At 37.4% G+C, this 25,238-nt stretch overlaps 1 protein-coding gene and 1 long non-coding RNA gene across 4 annotated transcripts; both read left to right on the forward strand.

The window, feature by feature from the left end:
* Positions 1–384: 384 nt before the first annotated feature.
* LOC311291447 (polymeric immunoglobulin receptor-like) lies at positions 385–23,922 on the forward strand (the record flags this gene model as incomplete). The annotated part of the gene is made up of 6 exons (XM_084410482.1): positions 385–491; positions 944–1,279; positions 1,377–1,673; positions 22,657–22,953; positions 23,051–23,113; positions 23,912–23,922. The coding sequence occupies exons 1-6, from the start codon at positions 404–406 to the stop codon at positions 23,920–23,922; spliced, it is 1,092 nt and encodes a 363-aa protein (XP_084266608.1). The 5' UTR covers positions 385–403.
* On the forward strand, positions 9,586–14,020 carry LOC311292319. Of its 3 annotated transcripts, none has more exons than XR_014627704.1 (5): positions 9,586–10,371; positions 11,468–11,569; positions 12,591–12,713; positions 12,868–12,983; positions 13,627–14,020. It is a non-coding gene; the product is annotated as an uncharacterized lncRNA (long non-coding RNA). The 3 variants fall into 3 exon arrangements; XR_014627705.1 differs by having other exon boundaries at positions 12,868–12,967; XR_014627706.1 differs by having other exon boundaries at positions 12,871–12,983.
* Positions 23,923–25,238: the final 1,316 nt, after the last annotated feature.

Consider the following 25,238-nt stretch of genomic DNA (forward strand, 5'->3'; position numbering starts at 1 on the left):
CAAGTGTTGACCACACACAACTCATTTATGGTGTGACCGACTGCAGTAGTTCTGTAAGTGTAAAATGAGAACTACAGTAGATAAGGAAACATCGCCACTACCCCAGTAATACCAGAAGGAACCGCTTTTATGTCGACTGCATTGCACGTAAAAGTAAATCATTATTTGCAAAATATTTTTAGACTTCTTGTCCAGGTGATGCATTTGTGATTTTTGTAACATTTGCAATCAAGCATTATGACATTTTATTCTAAATAAAGTTTTTTGACACAAGCATCCACAGAGTACGGATACAGGAAGTGAGTCTAATACAGCTAGAGCGTTAAATCATAGGCAAACCCTCTTGAGTGATAAGCTGTCTCTGTGGTATTGAGAAAGGGAAAAGAAGACGTACGCAAAAAAGATGCAGAGAGAAGAAACATTGCAACTTTTTTCCAGAAGGAATGTCATTTTGAAGAAGTTCATTGTGTTTTTCCTTTGGTTTATAACAGGCAAGTGTTGAGTTTCTTCATACGGTTAGTTGGCATGTTCTGCTGTATGACATGCTGTACTCCAGCTGAAACCATTTCAAACAGCATTTTGCAATATTTATTTTATAATTACAGACTTTTATTAATAGAGAAATTAATTTGTCATGCCACTGGACTATTTAAGATGAACCAAGTGAAGATAAAAAGTGCCTTTGAAAGAAATGTTGACTAGTTAGACAAATACCTTATACATTCATATTGATTTTGACTTGATCTTGATTTTAAAAAAGTCCAAACGCATGTTTTGTGTTGCCTATGTATTAAATATATACATATATATATATATATATATATTTTTTTTTTTTTACTGATACTTAAAAGAAATGGTGTATAGCATGTGTATGTAAATATGATTATTTTGTCATTAACATTGACAAATAAGTCAAACTAAAGTTGATCTTTTCTTCGCGCAGGTCCTGAATGCACAACAGGATCAGTAAACAGAAAGTTAACGGTTCAGACTGGAGGATCTGTCATTATTCCATGTTATTATGACAGGAAATACACAGAACACAAGAAATACTGGTGCTTTCATGCAAAATCAGCATATAATTACTGCTCTATTCTGGCATATGCTAATGAAACCAAAGGAAAAGTGTCTGTAATCGATCATCCAGATCAGAGTTTCTTTACTGTGACTATGAGAAACCTGCAGCATGAAGACACTGGATCTTACTGGTGTGTTGAGGAGATTGGAGATTTATTTCAAGTGGATGAAACAGAGCAGCTTCATCTCACAGTTCAATCAGGTATGAGATGAGTTTCACATTCAGATGAATAATTATGAACCTGATTCCTAATAAATCACAATCTCAGTTCTCAAATGTCTTGTGTCTGTGTGTTCAGCTCCTGGTGTGTCTGTGATGAACAGCAGTGTATCTGGACATGAAGGTGATAATGTCAGTGTCCAGTGTTTCTACAGTTCTGGATATCAGAATGAACTCAAACAGTGGTGCAGATATAAAGATAAGAGCTGTTACACTGAGAAGAGGACTGACACATCCCAGAATCCATCAGTCCAGATCAGTGATGATGGGAGAAGCTCCTTCACTGTGTTGATGACTGGACTGAAACTCAGTGATTCTGGATGGTACTTCTGCTCTGCTGGAGATCTCCAGGTTTCTGTTCAACTCACGGTCACTGGTAAAACTCATTCACTAATCAAATCTTTATAGGTTTTCCTGCTAGGAAAAAAGACTAAATTAAGTTTGCATCTTTCGCTAAAATAGCATGTTCAGTTCCGGATGTCTCTCTTGTAGATCCACATGTTGTTCTCACTGTCACTGCACCAAAACCAGGTAATACAGACTCTTGTTGGTGTATGACAAAGTCATAAATTATTTTAATATTTTCTTAATTTCTTTTTGACAGCATCTGTGACCACAGAAGCATCTGAGAGAAACAGGTTAGTAACTAATTAAATGTAAGTTTTATATTTTCTGTCATGGTCTTGATTAGATGCTTAGCTGTCCGTGTAACAGAGTTGAATTTATTGTCTTTCTGAACATTTAATTGATTTTTGTGTGTGGTGTTGTCTTTACTTATCTTTTGTCTTTACTTTAGTTTTCTGATCAGATAAATTTTGTTTAATTTCTCTCTGTTGTTTCTTAGCAGAAATGCAGCTCTCTCATCTACAAAACCAATTAACAGCGATCAAACGACAAACAGTGAAGAGCGGCAGAATGAGTATTGAAATAGAATGTTTATTGCTTAAATTAAAACATGAAAAACAGATTAGAACCTTTAAATTAACTATACAGAAATTATTATGCTTTTTTAACTTTATTAAGGATGGAATATTGTCCATCGGATGAGGATAAACATCATTGTTCTAAACATCGCTTTTAACACTGGGTAAAAGAACGTTTCATACTTGTAATCTAAAAGCTGGGTTACCTCTTTTACCCACGGTAAAAAGCGTGTGTGGCAGTGTGAAACGATGCAGTGAATGTCTAGATGCTTAGCAACCAATCACTTTCATGCTTGGCAACCGAAAGTCAATCGTGCCTCATATTCACATGCTTTGGACAGTCACGGAAACACCACCCGTTGAAAAAACATTTGTTTCAAGCTCGCTTCACATCCTCTAGGAGTGGATCCCAATCTTTTCCAACTCACACGTACCCCAAACACGTACGTCTCCATGGCCCACTGCAAGAATTTTAACTGACCCGACTATTTGTGTTGCGTTGGTTAATGAGGACTTGTGGCTATATTGCTCAACACTGCAAAAGCACATTGTAAAGAGAAACATTTGACGCTCTCCAGAGAGCAAACACAAATATGCACTGGAGCGTTTGCCAAATCTGTTTTGCCAATATCCTATTATTACAGCTTCAACTGAGGGTGCTCTTGGTTTCATTTAAGGGTGTTTAGCATCCTCTATAGCACACCTGTGGAACCAGGCCTGTCCGAGCCTCAAGAGACTCTAGGACACAACACAACATAGACCTAAGACCTTATAAACTAAAATCTTTGTGACTTACCTAATGCAAAGGTTGGCGTTGTTTACTAAGCACTGTATGTCGGGTTGAAGAAAAGAAAGTTGCAAGTGGAAATCAGACTTGACGTGAATCTTATTCTGGTCAAATAATGTGTAAAGCTAAAATAAGCGAAATAATGTAAAGCTTAATTTGAGCAAAACAAAGTTGCTTCTTCTCCTCTCCCACATATGTTTTCTTCATTTAACTTTAGCTTTAGTCTTTTTGATGTCAGGCATTGCTGAAGATTTATCCTTACTCGTACATGAAGAAACATCTGCATTTGTCCTTTTCAGTGACTGTTGATAACTATTTAAAAAGGTTGAAAACCACTACTCTATTGCCTTCCTCGGCTATAGGCCTATAATATGAGGATGCGCATTGCTAGAACATTTTATGCAAACATATCCTTTGCGGATTTTGTCCAGTTGGTGACATTGACACCACAAATATGCAAGGACATTAACTCAGGATTTAGTGGACAGGGTGAAATGGCAGTTGGATTATTTGTTAATTATAAGCAGTGTGAAACATGAAAGAAAATAACCCAGGTTTCCATGTATCCGGGGTTTGGTCCAGGGTTAAAGGTAGGGTAGGCTTTTTTTTTTTTTCATAAACACTTCTTGTTATTCTGGTTGAAACTCTCTTCACATCCTGATAGCAATCAATAATATTACAAAATGTACATTCATTCTAACCTGAGACAATGTAAATAATAGATTTATTGTTTGAAATGTAAGTGTTAACGTAAGCGTGCACCGTTTTTGAGATCAATCATCTGCTACAGGATTTATTTTCATTTTTTGACTGTAACTGGTGTAGCAAAAAATAGGCTACAGTAAAACAGTAGCTACATGAGTGAGGCCATCATCTTCTTTTGCATATGCTGTTGCCTGTATCTATTTTAATTTTAGCAGAACTGCAGTTGAAATGCAACTGTAGTTGGTGTGAAATGGTTTAGAACCACAACAAGCTGTTAAGGTCATTTGAACAGCGCAAAGCAATTCAGATAGAAATACAGTGTAGCAAATAATGTAAATAAATGTGTGTATGTATATATATATAGGATGAACTGAATACCTTTTTCATGATTTGTTCATGATCACAGGCATTATGGGTATCTGGAGGCGTGGATTCCAGTTGTTGTTCTATTGCTGCTGATGGTGGTTGTGGTTGTGTCAATCATAATATTGAGAAAGAAGCGCAGTAAGTACTGATACATTTTCTTAATATGACAGATTCCATCAATCATTTAGGGTGCTTTCACACTTGATTTTCGACTGCCTGATCCAAACCAGAGTTCGATTGCTGCCTCAGCCGGTTTGTGTTCATATTACATTATTTGAATATGAAACAACTCAAGAGCACGATAATAACATAATAAACAGCCCCCTGTCTCAGAACAGCGGTATGCCGTCCACAAATCTCAGTGCTGTGACCTGATATGCACAGAGGACGAATCGCTTCGATCGCTCACTCACTCATAAGCAGTAAGCAGCCCCCCACCTCAGAACGGTGGTCTACCTTCCATAAAGCATTGAGCTTCAGCCACTCGCTCACTCTCATAATGCAGCTCCCCGCCTCAGAGCGTTGATCTGTCGTGTATAGAATTAATCTGGATGATTGACTGATCATAGTCCATTCAGAGAGTGTATTAAACCATCACAGACTTCTGCTTCATAACCACCCAGAGTGTAGAACTGTGCTTTGTTGTGAGGCGAGCTCACATTTCACATGGGCGCTCACAGTTCTAACTTATACTTGTGTTCATTTCGAGCTGAGAAGTTTCTGCCTTTAAGAGTTCTCAGGAAGCACTCAGGCTGATGGCTGTGGATTTGGCACTGTGGTTTGCTTTGCTCTCACTCATGGCGACGATAGCGAGACTGTAAGTTCTCATGTCTGCTCTCACAGGAACAGTAATGGCCTTTGTGTCCTGCTGTGCAGTGCATTAATATATTATGATATATTAAATTTCATAAGGCTTCAGCAGATTGGAGGAAGGAGGGGATAAGCGTCAGCTTTGATGATGCAGTGTCACGTTCCCACCTCTCAGGGAACCGAGGTTACGCTAGGTAACCGGAGACGCTTTTAAACTTTTGGGTTTGTTTTTAAAGTGTCAGGCTGTCAGCACATAACGACAATTCCGTCTATCAATGTACCGCAAATGTTCTAAAGATCACAGGAGTCCATTTGTCCTGAAGGCTAGCAGAAACAAGTGGTGCTCACTGCAGAATCATGATGTCCAGCTCCACCTCTCTGGACGTCTAATGGGTGGAGGGATGGAGATATAGTTTGGGTTAGGCCCCGTTTACACGTACATGGTTATTTTGAAAAACGGAGACATTTCCCTTCGTTTGCGCCCTTCGTTTACACGCAAACGGAGGATTCGCCAATGAAACCGATTCTTTCTAAAAACTCCGGCCAGAGTGGAGATTTTGAAAATCTTCGTTTGCACGTTTGCATGTAAACAGAGAAAACCGGAGTTTTAGGCAGCGACGTCACAGAATGTGACTATTTACGGGATTCTGATTGGCTAAGGTGGGCTTGAGCTTCTCGTTACACTGCCACCTACAGGTTTGGCATGCTCTTGACAGCATATACACAGGTTCGTGTGCACGATGTTATTTTTGAAAACGAAGAGGGGTGAAATGTCCGTTTATGAAAATAGCCACCTACGTGTAAACGTAGCCTTAGAGTGTGGTTGGATATTATACTGTAGCTCCACCCATTAGGCCCAAATTACATTCAAAGAAGAGGAGCTGGACTTCACACTCACACATGGCTCTGCAGTGAACAGCCTCTCAGCAGAAATGAGATATACATTCTCTCTGCTTGCAGTGCATCAGTCACGCTTGTCAGGAAAATGAGGAGAACAGCGTTCACATCATCCAAACAAATCAAACTCTGATGTCAATTGAACCCGTTTGCTCACCAAAAGTGCTTGTGTGAAAGCACCCTTTGTGTTTGATCAGCTGTGCATCTAGAAGCTTTGCACATAAACTTGATGCTGATGTCTAAGAACTGTCTAATGGAAAGACTGATAACATCATTTGTTTTCTCACTAACAGACAGAAATAACACCCACAATACAGCGGTGACCAGAGATGTAGACAGTGACGCGGTAGGTTTGAGCTGACAACCGATTTGAGTTAAAACTCATAACTGAGAGACTCATTATAATAAGATATGTTTATAATTATTCACAGGGAAACAGTGTCCGTTCATCATCAGCGGTTGCAGAGAATGACGTGACTTACAGCTCTGTGACAGTACGACCTAAAACTAAAACTAAAGCAGTAAGTGAACTCACAAGAACATGCACAGAGATTTGTCCTGTAATGTTATTGTCAGTATTCTTCTTAATCATCTTTCATATCTCCAGTTTAGCCCAGTATCAGTGGAGGACGAGGTGACCTACAGCTCTGTGCACAAACAGTGAGAAGTTACAGGTTTGTTAAAGTTAATGATCACATGATGTTTTACACAGACACTGAACATGTGATTTCATCTCATTGTTTAATTTCTTTATCACAGGTGCATGTTCCTGAGAAAATATGAACACATCAGCATTGAACTTGAAACAGGCTAACATACTTTTTTTGTTCCATGCATTATTACACATGGAAAACAAGGAAAACATTTTTATTTTATTTTTTTATTACCAATTTATAAAAAAAAAATATTAATTTAGTTTTCCTAGTGGTAACAGTGAAAGTACAGTACTTCCATGTACAAACCAAGTGGTTTACTCTGAAAAGATTCGGTTATTTCACTGTATAGGGGTTAGTAAAGAATTAAATGTGTGTGAAAACTGTTGATCGTAAAAAACATAAAGAATTCATATTGCAAAGTTGTAATGTCAAAAAAAATAAAAAATTGTTATTTGTTATGTATGTTTTTTTTGTTTTTTTTTGTGTGTTTTGCAATTTTCTCCCCCGCAATAATCTAATAATAGCAAATAAATAATAATGCAAATCACTAAATATTTAAGATAAATGGTATGTAAATATTTAGGTGTACATTATCAATTTATTTTCAGACTTGTTTTGTATATTTTAAAATGCATTAAAAACATCTACAAAAATAAAGAAATTATGGTCTGTGATGAATAAGTCTCCAGCCTCTATGCCACAGCTTTATGCATATGTATTGTATGTAGGGCTTGGTCAGTGTTGCCAGACGTACGATCATATTTGTACGATAATTTAGACCTCTGTGCGATGTACGATCAATTATGAAAAAAAAAAAAATTCTTTCAGAAAAATTTCAGAATCTTGTGACATTTCAAATGATGATCGTTGCTGTAGATCCTACATTTACCATCATGATTGTGAGAAGAATGTGTGTTGTAAACGTGGTGTTACGCATGCCTTCCATCTCATCTCACACAAAAAAATAAAAAAATAAAAATAATCACGTTACGTCTTCTCGGCCAATCATCGTGGCGATTGACTCTCTCTCACGTGCACAACACAGGGTAACGTTCTTGCTGCAGCGCTATGTCAGTTGTTTCCAAGAGGTTGATAGTAAAGCAATACTAAAGTAATGAGTAAGAAAATTAGTGCTGAAAAGAAAGGTGAAGACAAGATGAGGCAAAGAGGAAGGCAGAGTCTATATGGAGCAGCCTTAAAGTAAGCACCGACAGCAAACATACAGAACTGAGTGGGAAAAGGACCCCAGTTTTGCAGGATGGCTAAGACCTGTTTCGGGCAATGACACCAAAGCCTTCTGCCGGTGTTGTAATGTGCACATGGTGGCTGAAATCACTGTTTTAAAAAATCACGAAAAATCGGAAAAACATCAGAACAAAAAGAAAAATCTAGGCCCAGCTCAAAGATCCATAGCCCATTTGCTACAGAAACCGTCAGAGAGTTAGATACCGAACAGCTAGATACAGCAGTGAAAAATGCAGAGATCAAGCTAACAGGGTTCATGGCAGAGCACAATAGCATTGAGGACCTCTGACCATTTGGTCGGGTCTTAAAGGGATAGTTCACTTTGAAATTAAATTTTGGTATGTTTTAGCTTACCTGAAGGGCATCCAAGATGTAGGTGTCTTTTTTTCCTCAGTAGTTTCAATTTTGATATTTTAGGTCAAACCGTTCTTGTCTGTCAGTCATATAATGCAGGTCTGCGGTCACTGTCTCAAAACAGCATGCACAAGTCCAAATTAAAACAATTCCCCATCGTCCAAATGAAACAATTCCCCATCGTAAGTACACTTTGATGGCCTAAGACACGAAACGAGCGGTTTGTGTGAGAAAACGAAACGTATTTATATAGTTTTTGCCTCTTGAACAAAGCCGCGTCCAACTGATCTGACGGCGCGGGCGGGTATAGATATATACACTGAGGTCGCCTTGGCTAATGAACTGCAATAGCGAAGGCGAAATCTAGTGTTTCTATATCTATATCCGCCCGCGTGCGGGTATAGAAACACTAGCACTAGATGTCGCCTTCGCTATTGCAGTTCATTAGCCAAGGCGACATCAGTGTATATATCTATACCCGCCCGCGCCGTCAGATCAGTTGGACGCGGCTTTGTTCAAGAGGCAAAAACTATATAAATACGGTTCGTTTTCTCACACAAACCGCTCGTTTCGTGTCTTAGGCCATCAAAGTGTACTTACGATGGGGAATTGTTTCATTTGGACGATGGGGAATTGTTTTAATTTGGACTTGTGCATGCTCTTTGAGACAGTGACCGTAGACCTGCATTATATGACTGACAGACAAGAACGGTTTGACCTAAAAATATCAAAATTGAAACTACTGCGGAAACAAAGACACCTACATCTTGGATGCCCTTCAGGTAAGCTAAAACATACCAAAATTTAATTTCAAAGTGAACTATCCCTTTAAAAGATGTTTTTAAAGATTCAAAAACAGCTCAGCACATGAGCCTTGGTCGCACAAAGAAACTGGTGCAGATCTATTCAGACCAACAGAGACAGTTTTCCACTGAAGGGGCGTTCACAGCGAAATGATGAAGTCATTCACCGATGCAGATGTACCTATCGAAAACATAGTGGGGTTTGGGTTGGATGGTTGCAATACAATGATGGGAAAAAACAATTCTGTCTCCAGCCGCCTTAGAAATGATCTGCCAGGCATCACAGTGCAGCGGTGTGTGTGTCACTCTCAGGGACGGACTGGGGCTAAAAAACAGCCCTGGACTTTCTCCCAAATAGGCCCATCATCCGGCCATTCGCCTCTAGCCGTGTGGGACAGACACTAGCCAGGATGTCCTGATACTATGCCACAATACTGTAGCCTATCAGACAAGGTATTCACAGCAAGTAACATCTCAAAACCAATGATGATAATTGGGGTTGTGTTTATTAATGAAGCCTCAGCCTTCAAATAAAAACCAAAAAATGTACAATGCCATAAAATACAAATAATGAAATGTCACTGGCTACAGTAACCCAAATTACACAAACTTGTAATTATAAAACATATAGTTAGGCTACTGTATACCAGGGATTTCCAACCTTTTTGTGTGCAAGGGCTACATCTAGAAGGAATTTTTATTTGTTATACTCCAATATTTATTATCAACCCTGTATCACATGAAATACGTTCTGAGGAAACTATTTTGCAAATCGCAATTACGTTACATGCCAACATATAAGCAGTGCTATTACGTTGGTCCTTAACCTAATATAGCCAATCTATTGCAGTGCTATTACGTTTGTCCTGAACATAATACATCCAAAGCAGGTTTCTTTTCACACGTAGCAGCTCATTTTGTTTTAATTATTTACTCCCTTTTTTCTCATTGGGCTACAAAATATTATCTATGCCAGGGCGAGTCAAATGGCGGCACCCAGATAATTTTTATCTGGCCCTCCAACTGGTTTTTGATGTTTAAAACCCCTCGCAATCTGATATCAAAGTCCCCGCAAAGGTTTAGCGCGTTCAGCGGTGAGTTTAACAACGCACGTGATCATTCAGCGGTGAGTTTAACAACGCACGGCAGTTCGTGATATGGTCACGTAATTTAATCTATTGATTCGTGCCACGGACACGTTTATTTCGTTATTTTCGTAATACCAGCACGTTTTTTAAACTATTGTATTTTCAATGGGAAGCGTCTTTCGTGATAACAGCACGATTCTTTCTGCCTGTCGGCTGCAGCAGAGAAGCTGTTTAATCAACATTTTTTTCACGAGATCTTATGTATTTTTATGTATTTTTTTTAATGTTATTATTTCGGTCTTATTGCCAGGGAAGCTGGATTGCTTTGCTGTTTATTGATATTTTTAAAATTATATTTTATCAGTAGGAAATCGCGCTGAAGAAGTCTCGTTCCGAACACATCGCGATATTTGGCATCAGTTCACGTGTGTCAGATGTTGGTAAGTAAATACCTAAATACGCTGTCCTAATAATGTGTGATATCATGTCTTTTCTGTTTGTCGATATTAATCTGCCATTATATCTGCCATCTCCACGGAGACTTTGCTTCATTGCTTTCTAATTCAAAACAGGGTGATTAACACTGCCTGTCACGTGACGTGCTAGGCTTAGATATTCATATCAGATTAAAAATAGTACAATTAGTTCCAAAGTTGTATTTGTAGTAGAAGCACAGTAAAAACAACAATTACCATGCTTTTACCACAGTAACATTAGTTTTACTGTGATAAGTGTAGTAAAAAGACAGTAATCACAAAACTTACCATGCTTTTACCACACTATTTGTAGTTTTAATGTGGTACTTATTGTAAATGCACAGTAACCACAAAACTTACCATGCTTTTACCACAGTAACCATAGTTTTACTGTGATAGGTGTGGTAAAAGGACAGTAACCACAAAACTTACCATGCTTTAAACCTCAGTAACCTTAGTTTTACTGTGATTGGTTTAGTAAGGACAGTAATCACAAAACTTACCATGCTTTTACCTCAGTATTGATAGTTTTAAAGTGATATTTGTTGTAAATGCATATTAACCACAACACTTGCCCTGCTTGTAAGGCTTTATAATGTAACATCCAATATTTGTAAGGTAAATCAGTACTTTTCCCTTTAAAGTCCAACTGAAATCAAAATGGACCCTATTTACTTTGTTAGCGCATATTACTAGTCTTGTGGTGAACAATTAATCCGTGCAAGTTAAAACACGGAAAAAAATGTTTTGGCTTCGTAATCTTTAATCAAAATCTGAAAATGCCCCTCCCCTCTGCATTGGAGGACCTTCCCTGATGACGTATGCTTGACGGCTTGGGTTGAGAAACGCTTAACCACTCCCCTCAAATCGTTAGTCTGTAATGAGCTAGAGATGGAGAGGAGGAGCACTAGAGTAAAACCCTGCCCTCTGTTCAATATTCCTTTTCACTGGGAAATACGTCACAGCACTGGAGAAAAGTCGTTTGCAACTTCCGGTTCACGCGGACTTTAAATAATCCTATATATTATACATAATGATATTTTCTTTTCTCTTTTTTCAGCTGAAAAGACCAAAAGGGCCTTTCGGACTCAGTCGTTCCATTATTGTTGGAGGAGAAGTAAACGGAGGAGACGGACAGCTGCAAAGGCAAATATTCGCAATGGTATGTATGTGTTGGTTTTAACCCTAAATCAAACATTTTATCAAGCATTTGTTGTTTCTTAAAACTCTTCTCACAAAACCCATAGCCCAATCAGTACAAACATAGTCTGAAAGTCTTAATAATTCACAAGATTTAACAAGTTGTCAAATTCGTACGATACTCGTACATATTTGTATACTCGTACACAATCCTGCAGCTTTTACTCCTAGTGCTGTCATTGGCTACTGCCTCAATTCCTGTACATATTTATCGCGATATTTGTAAATCAGTTGCGCCACTTCTTGGAAAGTTGTCGGATGTCACACACACTGTCAGAAAGTTTATATTAATTGCAAATTGGACCCTGTCTGTTTATGTTCCAGTAATACATGATGTCTCTCCACACCTCATAACCTACCTCTGTTTGCAAGAGTGGAAAAGCTTATCTGACTTGTCACATGACATAAGATACTCGATTATTATGTCATAATCAGAGCAGTTACACTGCTGATAACTGTCCCGTTTGCATGTAAATCTTTTTCATGATTATTGCTTGCTATTAAATGATGTTTTATTAACAAAGTTCGGGAGGAGCAGGTTCAGATAATTAACCAAATTATGCACAGCTGGAGATTAATCAGTAATCAACTCAATGACAAAGTATAAATTCACAGCAGACCTATCTCTGTTCATTGAAAGTTTGTCAGCATCCCTCCTCCACCCCATCTCCTCACTTACAGTTCCATCTACACTTACCAACTGGGGGGAGTACTCTGGGTTCGGGCCTAACTCCGAGCTCGGAGCCCTCCCCCCGGACAGCACGCCAAATACGCATAAACTTATTGTACTAATTATATGTAGATGTGAACTCGTGAAAGACATACTTTTATTCATAGAAATGCCCACATATCAGTGAACTTATTACATAAAAATGCTTTTAACAATTAATTATGCAACACTCTTTACAGAAAACATATCCTACAGTTATAAACTGACTATTTGCAAGTAATGTATTAAAATTACCTTCCTTTCTGTTTTGCAGGATTACTTAGTCCTTTTTTTTAAAGCTCTACCAATATCAAACTCAACAGCTCTTTTAAGAGCCAACCATTACAAGAGCTACTAGTGAGTCGCAGCGAATCTTGCCGTGATCAGCCCTTCACAGGTGAAGTTTCTAGAATATTGCAATCAGTTTTTACTCATCAAATGTTCTCTCCTGAATCATATGGTAAATTAACTTATTTATAACTGTCTTAATTTGTGTATCAAGAACAATAGTAATTGCACATAGAGTAAGTCGAGACTATCTTGTTTTACAGCAGAGAAGGAAGACCAGTCCTTATATCAACGCAAGCTAATCGAATAAGTCCTTTGTTTCGGGTGAGGAAGGAACATCTGGTGCCCAAAGAAGACAGAAAAGTGCGCGAGTCCATTGGTATGTCTTGTATTGAAACAATGCTGTAATATGTAGTACATAATTTGATGTTGACAATTTTACATTGTACAGGTTATCACTTGGTTTTTGACCAAGTGAAGCTCTTGAAACAATTGACAGAAGAGTATGTTGTCTGGAAAGAAATCAAGCATCACTGGCAAAGGCTCAAAAGAGACCATGCCTTTCTTAAAAATCTTTTAAAATATGTTGCTGTTGATATGGGTAAAACTGTTTTTGTTCAGTACTTAGCTTATTTTGTGCTGCAATATTATTTATATATATATATATATATATATATATATAATACTTCAATGTGTGTATATTATATAACGTACTGACTGCTGCTTTGTGAATTTATGTAAGGAACAGGCAACTCTGGCCCTTTGCATTCTACTTTTTGAGGTTAGTTAAGAGTTAACCTCCAACCTTAATCGAGCACATCTGAAAATTTTAACCAAAGTCTTCAGGTTTACTTCTAGACAATAGGCAGGAGGGTTTGAGGTCGGAGCTAAATGTGCAGGACAGTGGACACTGAGGGCCAGAGTAAACCATCACTGCTTTAAATAACGCAGAACATAAGCTGACCCGACTGTCCATTAAACAACTTTATTTGAATGGTTTCTGTCTTTTGTTTTCCTTTCAGACCAGGACTGGAGAACGCCTGACAATGGGATGTTGAGACTTCTTCCTCTGGTTGAGAAAAAGCTACTCCACATCAGTGATCGCATCTTCTGTTCTTCAACTGAACAAACTGTTTAGACGAGGAAGAAGAACACTAACACGATCGAGACGTACAGGGAAGAGCAAGAAACCAGTTTAGCTGTGATAATGAATCATTATTTTCCAACACAATATCAAATCTGTTTTCTGTATCATATGTGACTGAATATGATTATCTGGCACTCGTTTTGTGGCTTCAGCAGCTGTGAATGGATTCATATGATGTTAACGTGTTTTTGAAGACACATTTTTATTTATCTTGAATCTCATTTGTCTTTATGCTACTTTATCAACTTTATGCTTTCTTCTCCAATAAAGTGTTGTTTAATAAAGTATGGTGACTATTGTGTTTTGAAAGTGGTGTTTGGTACAGTAAATAGAAATTTTCTTTTGAGAATTTTTAATTTCTTGTTTCTTTAAAAATAACTACATATAATTAATAACTTATAAATAACTAAATATAATTAATTACCATGATTATTTTACTTGGGACATAAAAATTTAGATCTGGTTAATGATATTTGGGACAACAATGCAACAAAAGTTGCACATACTTGCATGTATGCCAGTTTCCAGTGAAATAAAAGGAAGCTATGTGAATAGCAAGAGGCTGCAGTGGGCTATCTTGCTATAAATACTTAAAGCTTAATTGAAGATGATCCATGTTGATCATTCTAGTATACTCTATATAGTATACTCTATATATCACTGATGTCAGGAATATAAGCAGCAATCAGAGGGGGTGAAAAGGAAATGTTGGCACTGTTTTTTTGTTGTTTTACTGAATGGTGCATTATCCTTGTGTAATAGTAATAGTATGTGTAGATCTGTGTAGATTATACTGTCCTTCCACCCCCAGGGCCCAGCAATGGCCCCCAGAAGAGCAAACAAATGCACATTTCAAATGGCTGTAACTCAAAGTCTGGTTAGTGTATCAAAGAGAAAATTGTCTGGACAACTGCTTATACTATGTTTAATAAATAATGTTGGCCACAGTTTTCAGACATATATGGAAAGCTGGCATAAAGGTTATTTTTAAAGTGCTCACAGTAAAAATATCAAATTTCAGCCTGTCCCTCATATATGTCATAAAGGTTTGCACAATGAACAAATTTAGATATCCAGTTGTCCATTAAATATATTATTTATTTAACATTTATTGTTTTATTACTAAACGTTTTAAACTACATTACCCACATATCTCTGTCATTCTATCAGTGGAGCAGGAAGCATTGTGCTGTAGTTCATTGAAATGTGCAGACATGCTTAGGGTTAGGGTTAGGATCTCGGTAAAGGAGTAATTTCTCACAACATAGAGACACTTTATAGTTAGCTTAATGTATAACTAACGTAATAATAACACCAAAACATACTTTGTAACATGAAGCGCCGTTTTATATGGGTTAAACGATTGTCCAATCACAGCGAGTTCTGCGATAAAGTCACAGCCAATAACAACCCAGCTGAACAGATGCGTTACACTTACATGCCCATTTATGGTAAACGATGACAGATCTCTTCTGGTTCTGGCTGCGGGGATAGATACCTTAAATATTTTATATTTAGGCTGTTAAACATGCAATCCTTCTAATTAAATTATAAAACTCATATTTAAAAACAAAAGACTCCTTTGTGTGGTTACCATCCAAAAACGAGGTCACATGATCAATGACACAAATTTGCTTATTTGATTAGACTGATGAATAAATACATTTGAAAGAGAAACTTTTTTCTAAGCAATGGCCTACAGCAGGGGTAGGTTTGCAGTATTTTAATTAAAGATAATTACATGTAATAAAGTGCTTCTAACATTTACAGTGTATGTATAGTATATTAAAGGTATATCAATAATATTCAAATAAATGTAACAAAAGCACAATGAACGGACACCATTTTGAAAGCTTATTCCAATATTTAATGTCAAACTGTTTAAAGACAAATGTACTGCACAACAGTATAAAAATCAGTTTATTAAAAATATCCAGATACAGGAGCAATCTATTATAGTGACACATACTACATTAACGTAAAAAAATTGCTATGATGAAGTTGAATATATTTACAAACCAAGAGATGAGATTCAAGTTTGTTATGTGAACATACATTTGTTTCTTCGCTTTAAAGAACAAATAGGCAAAAACATAAGCACAACATTTTACATTCTCAACTTTCATTCTATATCCTTGTGATTATTGGTCACTTTTATTGTAACTATGCAATGAATATGTCCTTTAGCAAAACACCTGATGAACACTGACACTTTTTTGATAAAGGCATTAGGCAGAAATCAAGTACAGTTTATGAAGCTGAAAAGAGAAAACAAAATGCTTTAACAATATGGAAAAAGATAAATCACTATTTTCAATATTGGTTCTGCATATATCAAAGAGATCCTGAGGAGGAATGGGACTTCACATGAAGACTTTCAGAAACTGTGACAGAGCAAAGGGTGCACCTCGCTGGACACATCCTACGCATGCCCAAACAACAACACCCAAACACAGTGATGAAGTGGACACCACCAGGAGGATGCAGGAGACAGGGAAGACCAAGGAAGACATGGAGACAGATGTTTCACGAAGACCTGAAGAATGTCAGTGTCCCATGGGAAGATGTGAAGAACCTGGCCACGGATCGAATACGTTGGAGGACAGTTGTTGCCCAATGTGCCCAGCACAGGACTTGATGATGACGTTGTGAGTTTATAACTGTAGGATATGTTTTCTGTAAAGAGTGTTGCATAATCAAATGTTAAAAGCATTTTTATTTAACAAGTTCACTGATATGTGGGCATTTCTATGAATAAAAGTATGTCTTTAATAGCAAGCAATAATCATGAAAAAGATTTACATACAAACGGGACAGTTATCAGCAGTGTAACTGCTCTGATTATGACATAATAATCGAGTATCTTATGTCATGTGACAAGTCAGATAAGCTTTTCCACTCTTGCAAACAGAGGTAGGTTATGAGGTGTGGAGAGACATCATGTATTACTGGAACATAAACAGACAGGGTCCAATTTGCAATTAATATAAACTTTCTGACAGTGTGTGTGACATCCGACAACTTTCCAAGAAGTGGCGCAACTGATTTACAAATATCGCGATAAATATGTACAGGAATTGAGGCAGTAGCCAATGACAGCACTAGGAGTAAAAGCTGCAGGATTGTGTACGAGTATACAAATATGTACGAGTATCGTACGAATTTGACAACTTGTTAAATCTTGTGAATTATTACGACTTTCAGACTATGTTTGTACTGATTGGGCTATGGGTTTTGTGAGAAAAGTTTTAAGAAACAACAAATGCTTGATAAAATGTTTGATTTAGGGTTAAAACCAACACATACATACCATTGCGAATATTTGCCTTTGCAGCTGTCCGTCTCCTCCGTTTACTTCTCCTCCAACAATAATGGAACGACTGAGTCCGAAAGGCCCTTTTGGTCTTTTCAGCTGAAAAAAGAGAAAAGAAAATATCATTATGTATAATATATAGGATTATTTAAAGGGAAAAGTACTGATTTACCTTACAAATATTGGATGTTACATTATAAAGCCTTACAAGCAGGGCAAGTGTTGTGGTTAATATGCATTTACAACAAATATCACTTTAAAACTATCAATACTGAGGTAAAAAGCATGGTAAGTTTTGTGATTACTGTCCTTACTAAACCAATCACAGTAAAACTAAGGTTACTGAGGTTTAAAGCATGGTAAGTTTTGTGGTTACTGTCCTTTTACCACACCTATCACAGTAAAACTATGGTTACTGTGGTAAAAGCATGGTAAGTGTTGTGGTTACTGTGCATTTACAATAAGTACCACATTAAAACTACAAATAGTGTGGTAAAAGCATGGTAAGTTTTGTGATTACTGTCCTTTTACCACACCTATCACAGTAAAACTATGGTTACTGTGGTAAAAGCATGGTAAGTGTTGTGGTTACTGTGCATTTACAATAAGTACCACATTAAAACTACAAATAGTGTGGTAAAAGCATGGTAAGTTTTGTGATTACTGTCTTTTTACTACACTTATCACAGTAAAACTAATGTTACTGTGGTAAAAGCATGGTAAGTGTTGTTTTTACTGTGCTTCTACTACAAATACAACTTTGGAACTAATTGTACTATTTTTAATCTGATATGAATATCTAAGCCTATAGCACGTCACGTGACAGGCAGTGTTAATCACCCTGTTTTGAATTAGAAAGCAATGAAACGCAAAGTCTGAGATGGCAGATATAATGGCAGATTAATATCGACAAACAGAAAAGACATGATATCACACATTATTAGGACAGCGTATTTAGGTATTTACTTACCAACATCTGACACACGTGAACTGATGCCAAATATCGCGATGTGTTCGGAACGAGATTTCTTCAGCGCGATTTCCTACTGATAAAATATAATTTTAAAAATATCAATAAACAGCAAAGCAAACCAGCTTCCCTGGCAATAAGACCGAAATAATAACATTAAAAAAATACATAAAAATACATAAGATCTCGTGAAAAAAATGTTGATTAAACAGCTTCTCTGCTGCAGCCGACAGGCACAAAGAATCGTGCTGTTATCACGAAAGACGCTTCCCATTGAAAATACAATAGTTTAAAAAACGTGCTGGTATTACGAAAATAACGAAATAAACGTGTCCGTGGCACGAATCAATAGATTAAATTACGTGACCATATCACGAACTGCCGTGCGTTGTTAAACTCACCGCTGAATGATCACGTGCGTTGTTAAACTCACCGCTGAACGCGCTAAACCTTTGCGGGGACTTTGATATCAGATTGCGAGGGGTTTTAAACATCAAAAACCAGTTGGAGGGCCAGATAAAAATTATCTGGGTGCCGCCATTTGACTCGCCCTGGCATAGATAATATTTTGTAGCCCAATGAGAAAAAAGGGAGTAAATAATTAAAACAAAATGAGCTGCTACGTGTGAAAAGAAACCTGCTTTGGATGTATTATGTTCAGGACAAACGTAATAGCACTGCAATAGATTGGCTATATTAGGTTAAGGACCAACGTAATAGCACTGCTTATATGTTGGCATGTAACGTAATTGCGATTTGCAAAATAGTTTCCTCAGAACGTATTTCATGTGATACAGGGTTGTTTATTATACATAACATGGTGAAGCTTTTTTACTTTTCACCATCATATGGGAAATAATAAAATATCTTGATATTCTGGTTCAGACTTAAAAGCGTTTAAAAAAAATCCTGAAAACTTATGAAAATTAATTTTTTTGTTTTATTCATTACAGCGAGATGGTCTTTCTGCTGGGCCTTAGGCCTGTCGCACCTCCAACGGTGCCCAAACATTTAGTAGCCTATAAATATAAATGAAAAGAATAATAATAAACTGCCATAACTTCTAAACAAAAACATTACTGCATTACATTTAATACATTTATACATAACTGTATTAATATAACAGCATTTTTAATAGTTAATTCATAGGTTTTGGTGTGTAATGTCTTCTAACTGGTTTGTTCTCGGAACAATGTTTCGCCTGTTTTTTTTTTTGTTGTTTTTGCGTCAATATGTTGAGAATATCAGCGCTGTTTCATCTGGCTTTTTACAAGCTTAAATCACACAGTCATTTGTGGTTTATAATAGAGATAGAGAATTCTGCGCTGAATTGAAATGCTTCTCAGTGGATCGCGCAGCTCTGTGTAATAATGTTCGCGTGATCGAGATCAGCCCGCACAGCTGTTTTGTCCGCGATCGCTGTTTTTTGGGCCGAGCTGATAATGCGCTGCTCAGATCAAACAAGTTTTGTTCCGCTTTTTAAGCGTTTGCCATTTGATGTTTCTCATACGCAACGCAAATGACAGCGTACAATCAAAGAGAGTTGGGTAATTTTGTAGAGGCAAAAGTTCAAATTGAAACGTTTAGTTGAAAAGGTCGCAAAATTATACCATTTATTCGAAGTCTGGAACCCCGACGGCAAGTTGGGGCTATTTATAGAATGTGTTTAGCGGGCAACTCACAGGCACCACGTTGGAGACCACAGCTATTCAAATATAATGTAAGCAAATTTAAAAGTGCAGCCTTATAAAATGGCTATAGGCCGACTCTTCTTCCTCAGTTGTTGTTTTTTACACGTAGCATAAGTGATCATATTAGTGCCCCTGCTGTTGGCCTTTTAATACTGCTTTATTAGACTTTTTTTTTTTTGTGTGTGCCGACGGCCCTCGGTTGGACGGCCGTTCTGGACTTTTCCAGAACGCACAGATTGTCAATCCGTCCCTGGTCACTCTGTGCGAGTGCAGCTTTCTCAGCATGCAGGTGCAAGGATTTAGCCAGAGACATTTATGTATATTTCAAAAATAGTGCAAAACGTCTCGCACAGCTTTTGCCATGTTGAACCGCACAAACTACTGAAGCCCTCCCAGACCAGATGGCTGTCATTGAGTGAAGTTGTGAAATGTGTCTCGGCCCAGTGGAAAGCCCTCCGGCTTTTTTTCATGGACCAGTGGCTCGAGGCCAGATTGACCGCTGCGGAGAATACTTTTCACTCCCTTAATGATGAGTCTCTTCGCCTGTACTACTATTTTCTAGAGTGGGCGCTACCTAAATTCACAGACCTTAATCAATATTTTGTGAAAAGGTGGTGATTACTTCATTGAAGAGCAAGGTGTGTGAAACCTACACAGATCTTCTTCTCACCTTCATGGACAGAGACTATGTTCTGCGCACTTCTTTGAATCAGATCGACATAAATGACAGCCAAAAGCTCAGACCATTAAACAAGCTGTACTTGGGTGTAAAAGTGATGCACCATGTCCAGCAGACTAAGATTACAGCAGCCACCTTGACAGATTTTCATGTGCTCTCTCCGGGCTCTCTCAGAATTTTCTCCGGGTTGCCTGCGGAGAAATCAAGAAACGGTTTGACTTTGATGATGCCCTCTTGACCCAAATCGTGTGCCTCTCCCCTGCCGCTGCGACTGATGCCAAGATACGAGCCGAGCATCTGTCTTTGCTTCCCCTCATGCAGCAAGTGCCACGGTTAATTGACATGACAGACGCAGACCGTCTCCAAGCCATCGATGACCAGTGGAGGCGATTGCCACTCGTAGCTTTAAGCAAAAATACAAAGGCAATGCATGTTGATGAATTCTGGCACCATATCTCTACTTTGGAGGGTTTCATTGAGGGTAACCATGTTCAGCGAATTAGGAAAGTTTGCCCTTGATGTTCTCGTGTTTCCCCATTCAAATCCATCATGTGAGTGTGTTTTTTCAAAAGTCAACCTCATCAAAACAGAGCCACGAATCGGCTCATTACAGACACTCTAAATGACTCAGAGGTGGAGTTTGGACCTTCCCACTAAGGTACACCTAGTTATTTATCTATTGTGGTAATTTGCAGGTCATGTCAAAAAGTTGTTGGTCTAGATAAATAGCTGTTTTCTGTATGTTTGACTCGTGTACGATAATTTTCTTCAAAGCTTCTGGTACGATGATTGGACATTTCCAATCTGGCAACACTGGGCTTGGTGCACTTGGCATAATCATGTGACCTGTATCCGGATGTTGCCCACGTACACATTGAAAAGACACGTGTAAACGCAGTTGTGATCAGAATATTATCTGATCTGTGTGTCCAGATACAGAGGTAGTTCGAGGACGCATTGTGATCTGTGTAATGTAAATGAAATATAGCCATATCATATCAGCATTCAATCACAGATCAACGTCACGGGAATCGCTGCATGTAGCTTGGTGTGTATAGGAGAGAACTGAAGATGGAGTATATAGTTGAAATTTTGCTTTAGCACCCGTAAGTTCCCTGTAAAGGACACACAATTTTCCCACCAGATCTGGCAATATTTTGGACCCATATGTCTCTTTTTACCATTTCGATCATAGAATCTATGCAATGTGGAATCTCCATCTCTTAGTTTTATGACATTTGAAATAACTGAAAATAAATTTAAAAAGAAACCCCACCACTTCAGGTCGACTTTGCACCAGGGCCTAAATATTACACTGGAAATAGGGATCCGATCATTTATCCAGCTACAGAAGCCACTTTATGTTGATAAGTCCTGATTGACTGATAATCTGATCTGCTTGATCAATTCACAGTGATCGTATGTTAATGCCAAGTGATAACGCCACCTATGTAGAGAGTCAGTGACGTTTCACCTCATGGTGTGAAGAACCGTGAAGCCTATTCTGAGAAGACAAGAGGAAGTTTATTATTTTAGAGTTCAGAGATGATCAGCAAAGAAACATTATCACAACGCTTTCACAAGCGGATCCTCACCGTCGTGCAGTTCATTTGGATTTTTCTTTGGCTCATAAGAGGCAAGTGTTCTCTCTTTTTGTTTTTAATTTATTCATATTCTTTATGAATGTGTAGGTTTTTAAAAATATAAACATAAATGTTACAGGCATGCAAACATAATCTCCACATCATCCATTCATAAGCTTTGACAAAAAGTTACAATGACTCTTTATGGTTTTAGTCATGATTGTTGATCTTTTCTTCGCGCAGGTCCTGAATGCACAACAGGATCAGTAAACAGAAAGTTAACGGTTCAGACTGGAGGATGTGTCATTATTCCATGTTATTATGACAGGAAATACACAGAACACAAGAAATACTGGTGCTTTCATGCAAAATCAGCATACCTTTACTGCTCTATTCTGGCATATGCTAATGAAACCAAAGGAAACGTGTCTGTAATCGATCATCCAGATCAGAGTTTCTTTACTGTGACTATGAGAAACCTGCAGCATGAAGACACTGGATCTTACTGGTGTGGTGTGGAGATTGGAGATTTATTTCAAGTGGATGAAACAGAGCAGCTTCTTCTCACAGTTCAATCAGGTATGAGATGAGTTTCACATTCAGATTAATAATTATGAACCTGATTCTTAATAAATCACAATCTCAAATGTCTCGTGTCTGTGTGTTCAGCTCCTGATGTGTCTGTGATGAACAGCAGTGTATCTGGACATGAAGGTGATAATGTCAGTGTCCAGTGTTTCTACAGTTCTGGATATCAGAATAAACTCAAACAGTGGTGCAGATATAAAGATCAGAGCTGTTACACTGAGAAGAGGACTGACACATCCCAGAATCCATCAGTCCAGATCAGTGATGATGGGAGAAGCTCCTTCACTGTGTTGATGACCGGACTGAGACTCAGTGATTCTGGATGGTACTTCTGCTCTGCTGGAGATCTCCAGGTTTCTGTTCAACTCACGGTCACTGGTAAAACTCATTCACTAATCAAATCTTTATAGGTTTTCCTGCTGGACAATTAAGGGGATAAGGCTAAAAAATTTTTTGCATCTTTTTCTTTGTTCAGTTCCTAATGTCTCTCTTGAAGATCCACATGTTCCTGTTCTCACTGTCACTGCACCAAAACCAGGTAATGCAGACTCTTACTGGTGGTTATGATAAATTCATAATAAATTATTTTATTATTTTATTCTTTGACAGCAGTTGTGACCACAGAAATATTTGAGAGCAACCAGTTAGATAATTAAAATATTAATCAGGATTTAATTTTCTGTCATGACCTGATTATATGATTATAAATGTATTGGTAACACTTTCGATACTCCACTTTAGACATTCTAACTTTGCAACTACATGTCAGCTAGCAATCATCATTAGAGTATTAGTACACTGTCTGCTTAATATCCGCTAACACTTTATTTTCCCACAACAGACGTTCTACTGACTATAAATAACTTTGCAACTACGTCAACTTATTCTACTCACCCTAACCCTAATCATAACCAACCATACAGTCTGCTAATACTAAGTGTTAGTTGACAAGTTGCAAAATTACTCATAGTTAGTAGAATGTCTAAAGTGGACTGTTGAAAGAAGTGTAACAAATGTATTTACATAACAGTTGAATTCTTTGTATTTCTAAACATTTTGTCTATTTTTTTCTTTCCTTTTCCCAAAACCAGGAATTATAAGTGCATCAAATAATTAATAAAAAAATGCTTTATTCCCACTTTTTAAAAATTGTTTTTCATTTCTGACAGCAACTGTAAGCACAGACACCGAGAGGAGCACGTTAGTATTAACATGGTTTCATTATTCAAATTGATTGAAATACAGTATGAGTTTAAATCTACATGATGTGTCTTGTTTAGCACTCATTTGTTTATCTTTGTGCTGTTGTCATATCTTTCTATATTCTCTCTTTCAGATTGCACTTGATGGAGCGTTTCTGTCTGCCACAGAATTAGATATCAGACTATTCTCCACATTGACCTGAAGGACTTTTGTCTGTCGATAAATAACAGGTTTTGTGAAACTCATTAGATTTGAATTTGTTACTGTCAAGGTTAATGTTAGCAGTTAGAAGACTTTAGTTCTGCAGTAGGAAGTCCTCATTGCAGCATATTTTGGCCAGGAATGACTATGACACCCATAAGCTTCACACATTCAATTTACAAACGGCTGCGCACTTTCATTTAACACACAGGGGATACGGTTGGGTTCGCTACAGGACTCCAAATGAACACAGTATGAATTTTGTATGTTAATCTTGAGAGACATTTAGCAGAACCAGTGTAACTGCAAAATTTGTATGTTTCTTTCTATATATCTGCCCAACTAACAGAGAATGCTCCCACAACTTTCACATTTTGTAAATGTTAAAATAAAATGGTCTTTAAATAACTTTTATAAAATGGTCTTTTAACATTATTTGATATGCATTCTCATGATGTTGAGAAAAAACTTATATAGACGTTCTTGGAACGCCTTCATGATTGTTTTTATTTGAACGTTCTCATAACAGTGTGAGAGAACGTTTTGAGCACAACATTTTCAGAACATCCGTATGATGTTATTTGTACTTGATGGATTCTCGCATATAATGCTGACAGAAAATGTCTTTGGAACAACATTCTTGCAATGTCCTTATAATGTCATTAATATTTGATGAATCGTAATGTTAATGTTCTTAAAATTTTCAATTTCAGTATTATGAGTATTTCAAGTAAAATAAGGTTAAGAGAATGTTGTACTAACATTATTGTAACCTTTTAAATAATTTTCCAATTACACAGAATGATTTTAGAAATATTGCAAATCACTGTTCCCACAAAGCTTTCAGAACATAAATCCGTCAGCTGGTGATATCTGTGTATTGGAGACACTGTATTTTTTCCCGCTGAAATTGTACTCTTTCCTGTCAATTCTCCTAATAAATCCCAATGTCAGTTACATCTGTAATGGTCACAAGTAGAACTGGATGAAATGTCAGTATTTGGAGATTTAATTGTCATTAGTTCATGTTGTGTTTGGTTAATTGATCATTATGTGTTACACCCATATCTCTCATTTTGGGTCTTAAATCTGCAAGATAAACTGGATTGTGTAGCATCATGAAAGTTAATATGCACAGACATAAGCAAAACTACACAAATTAGACTTTTAGTTGATGTGACTTTTAATACCTGCAAAAATGCATTACTAACTGCACAAAAAAAAATTAACAAGGAAGGTTGTGCACTTGACATAATATA

This window comes from Rutilus rutilus (genome assembly GCF_951802725.1).
Source record: "Rutilus rutilus genome assembly, chromosome: 6".
NCBI lineage: Eukaryota > Metazoa > Chordata > Actinopteri > Cypriniformes > Leuciscidae > Rutilus > Rutilus rutilus.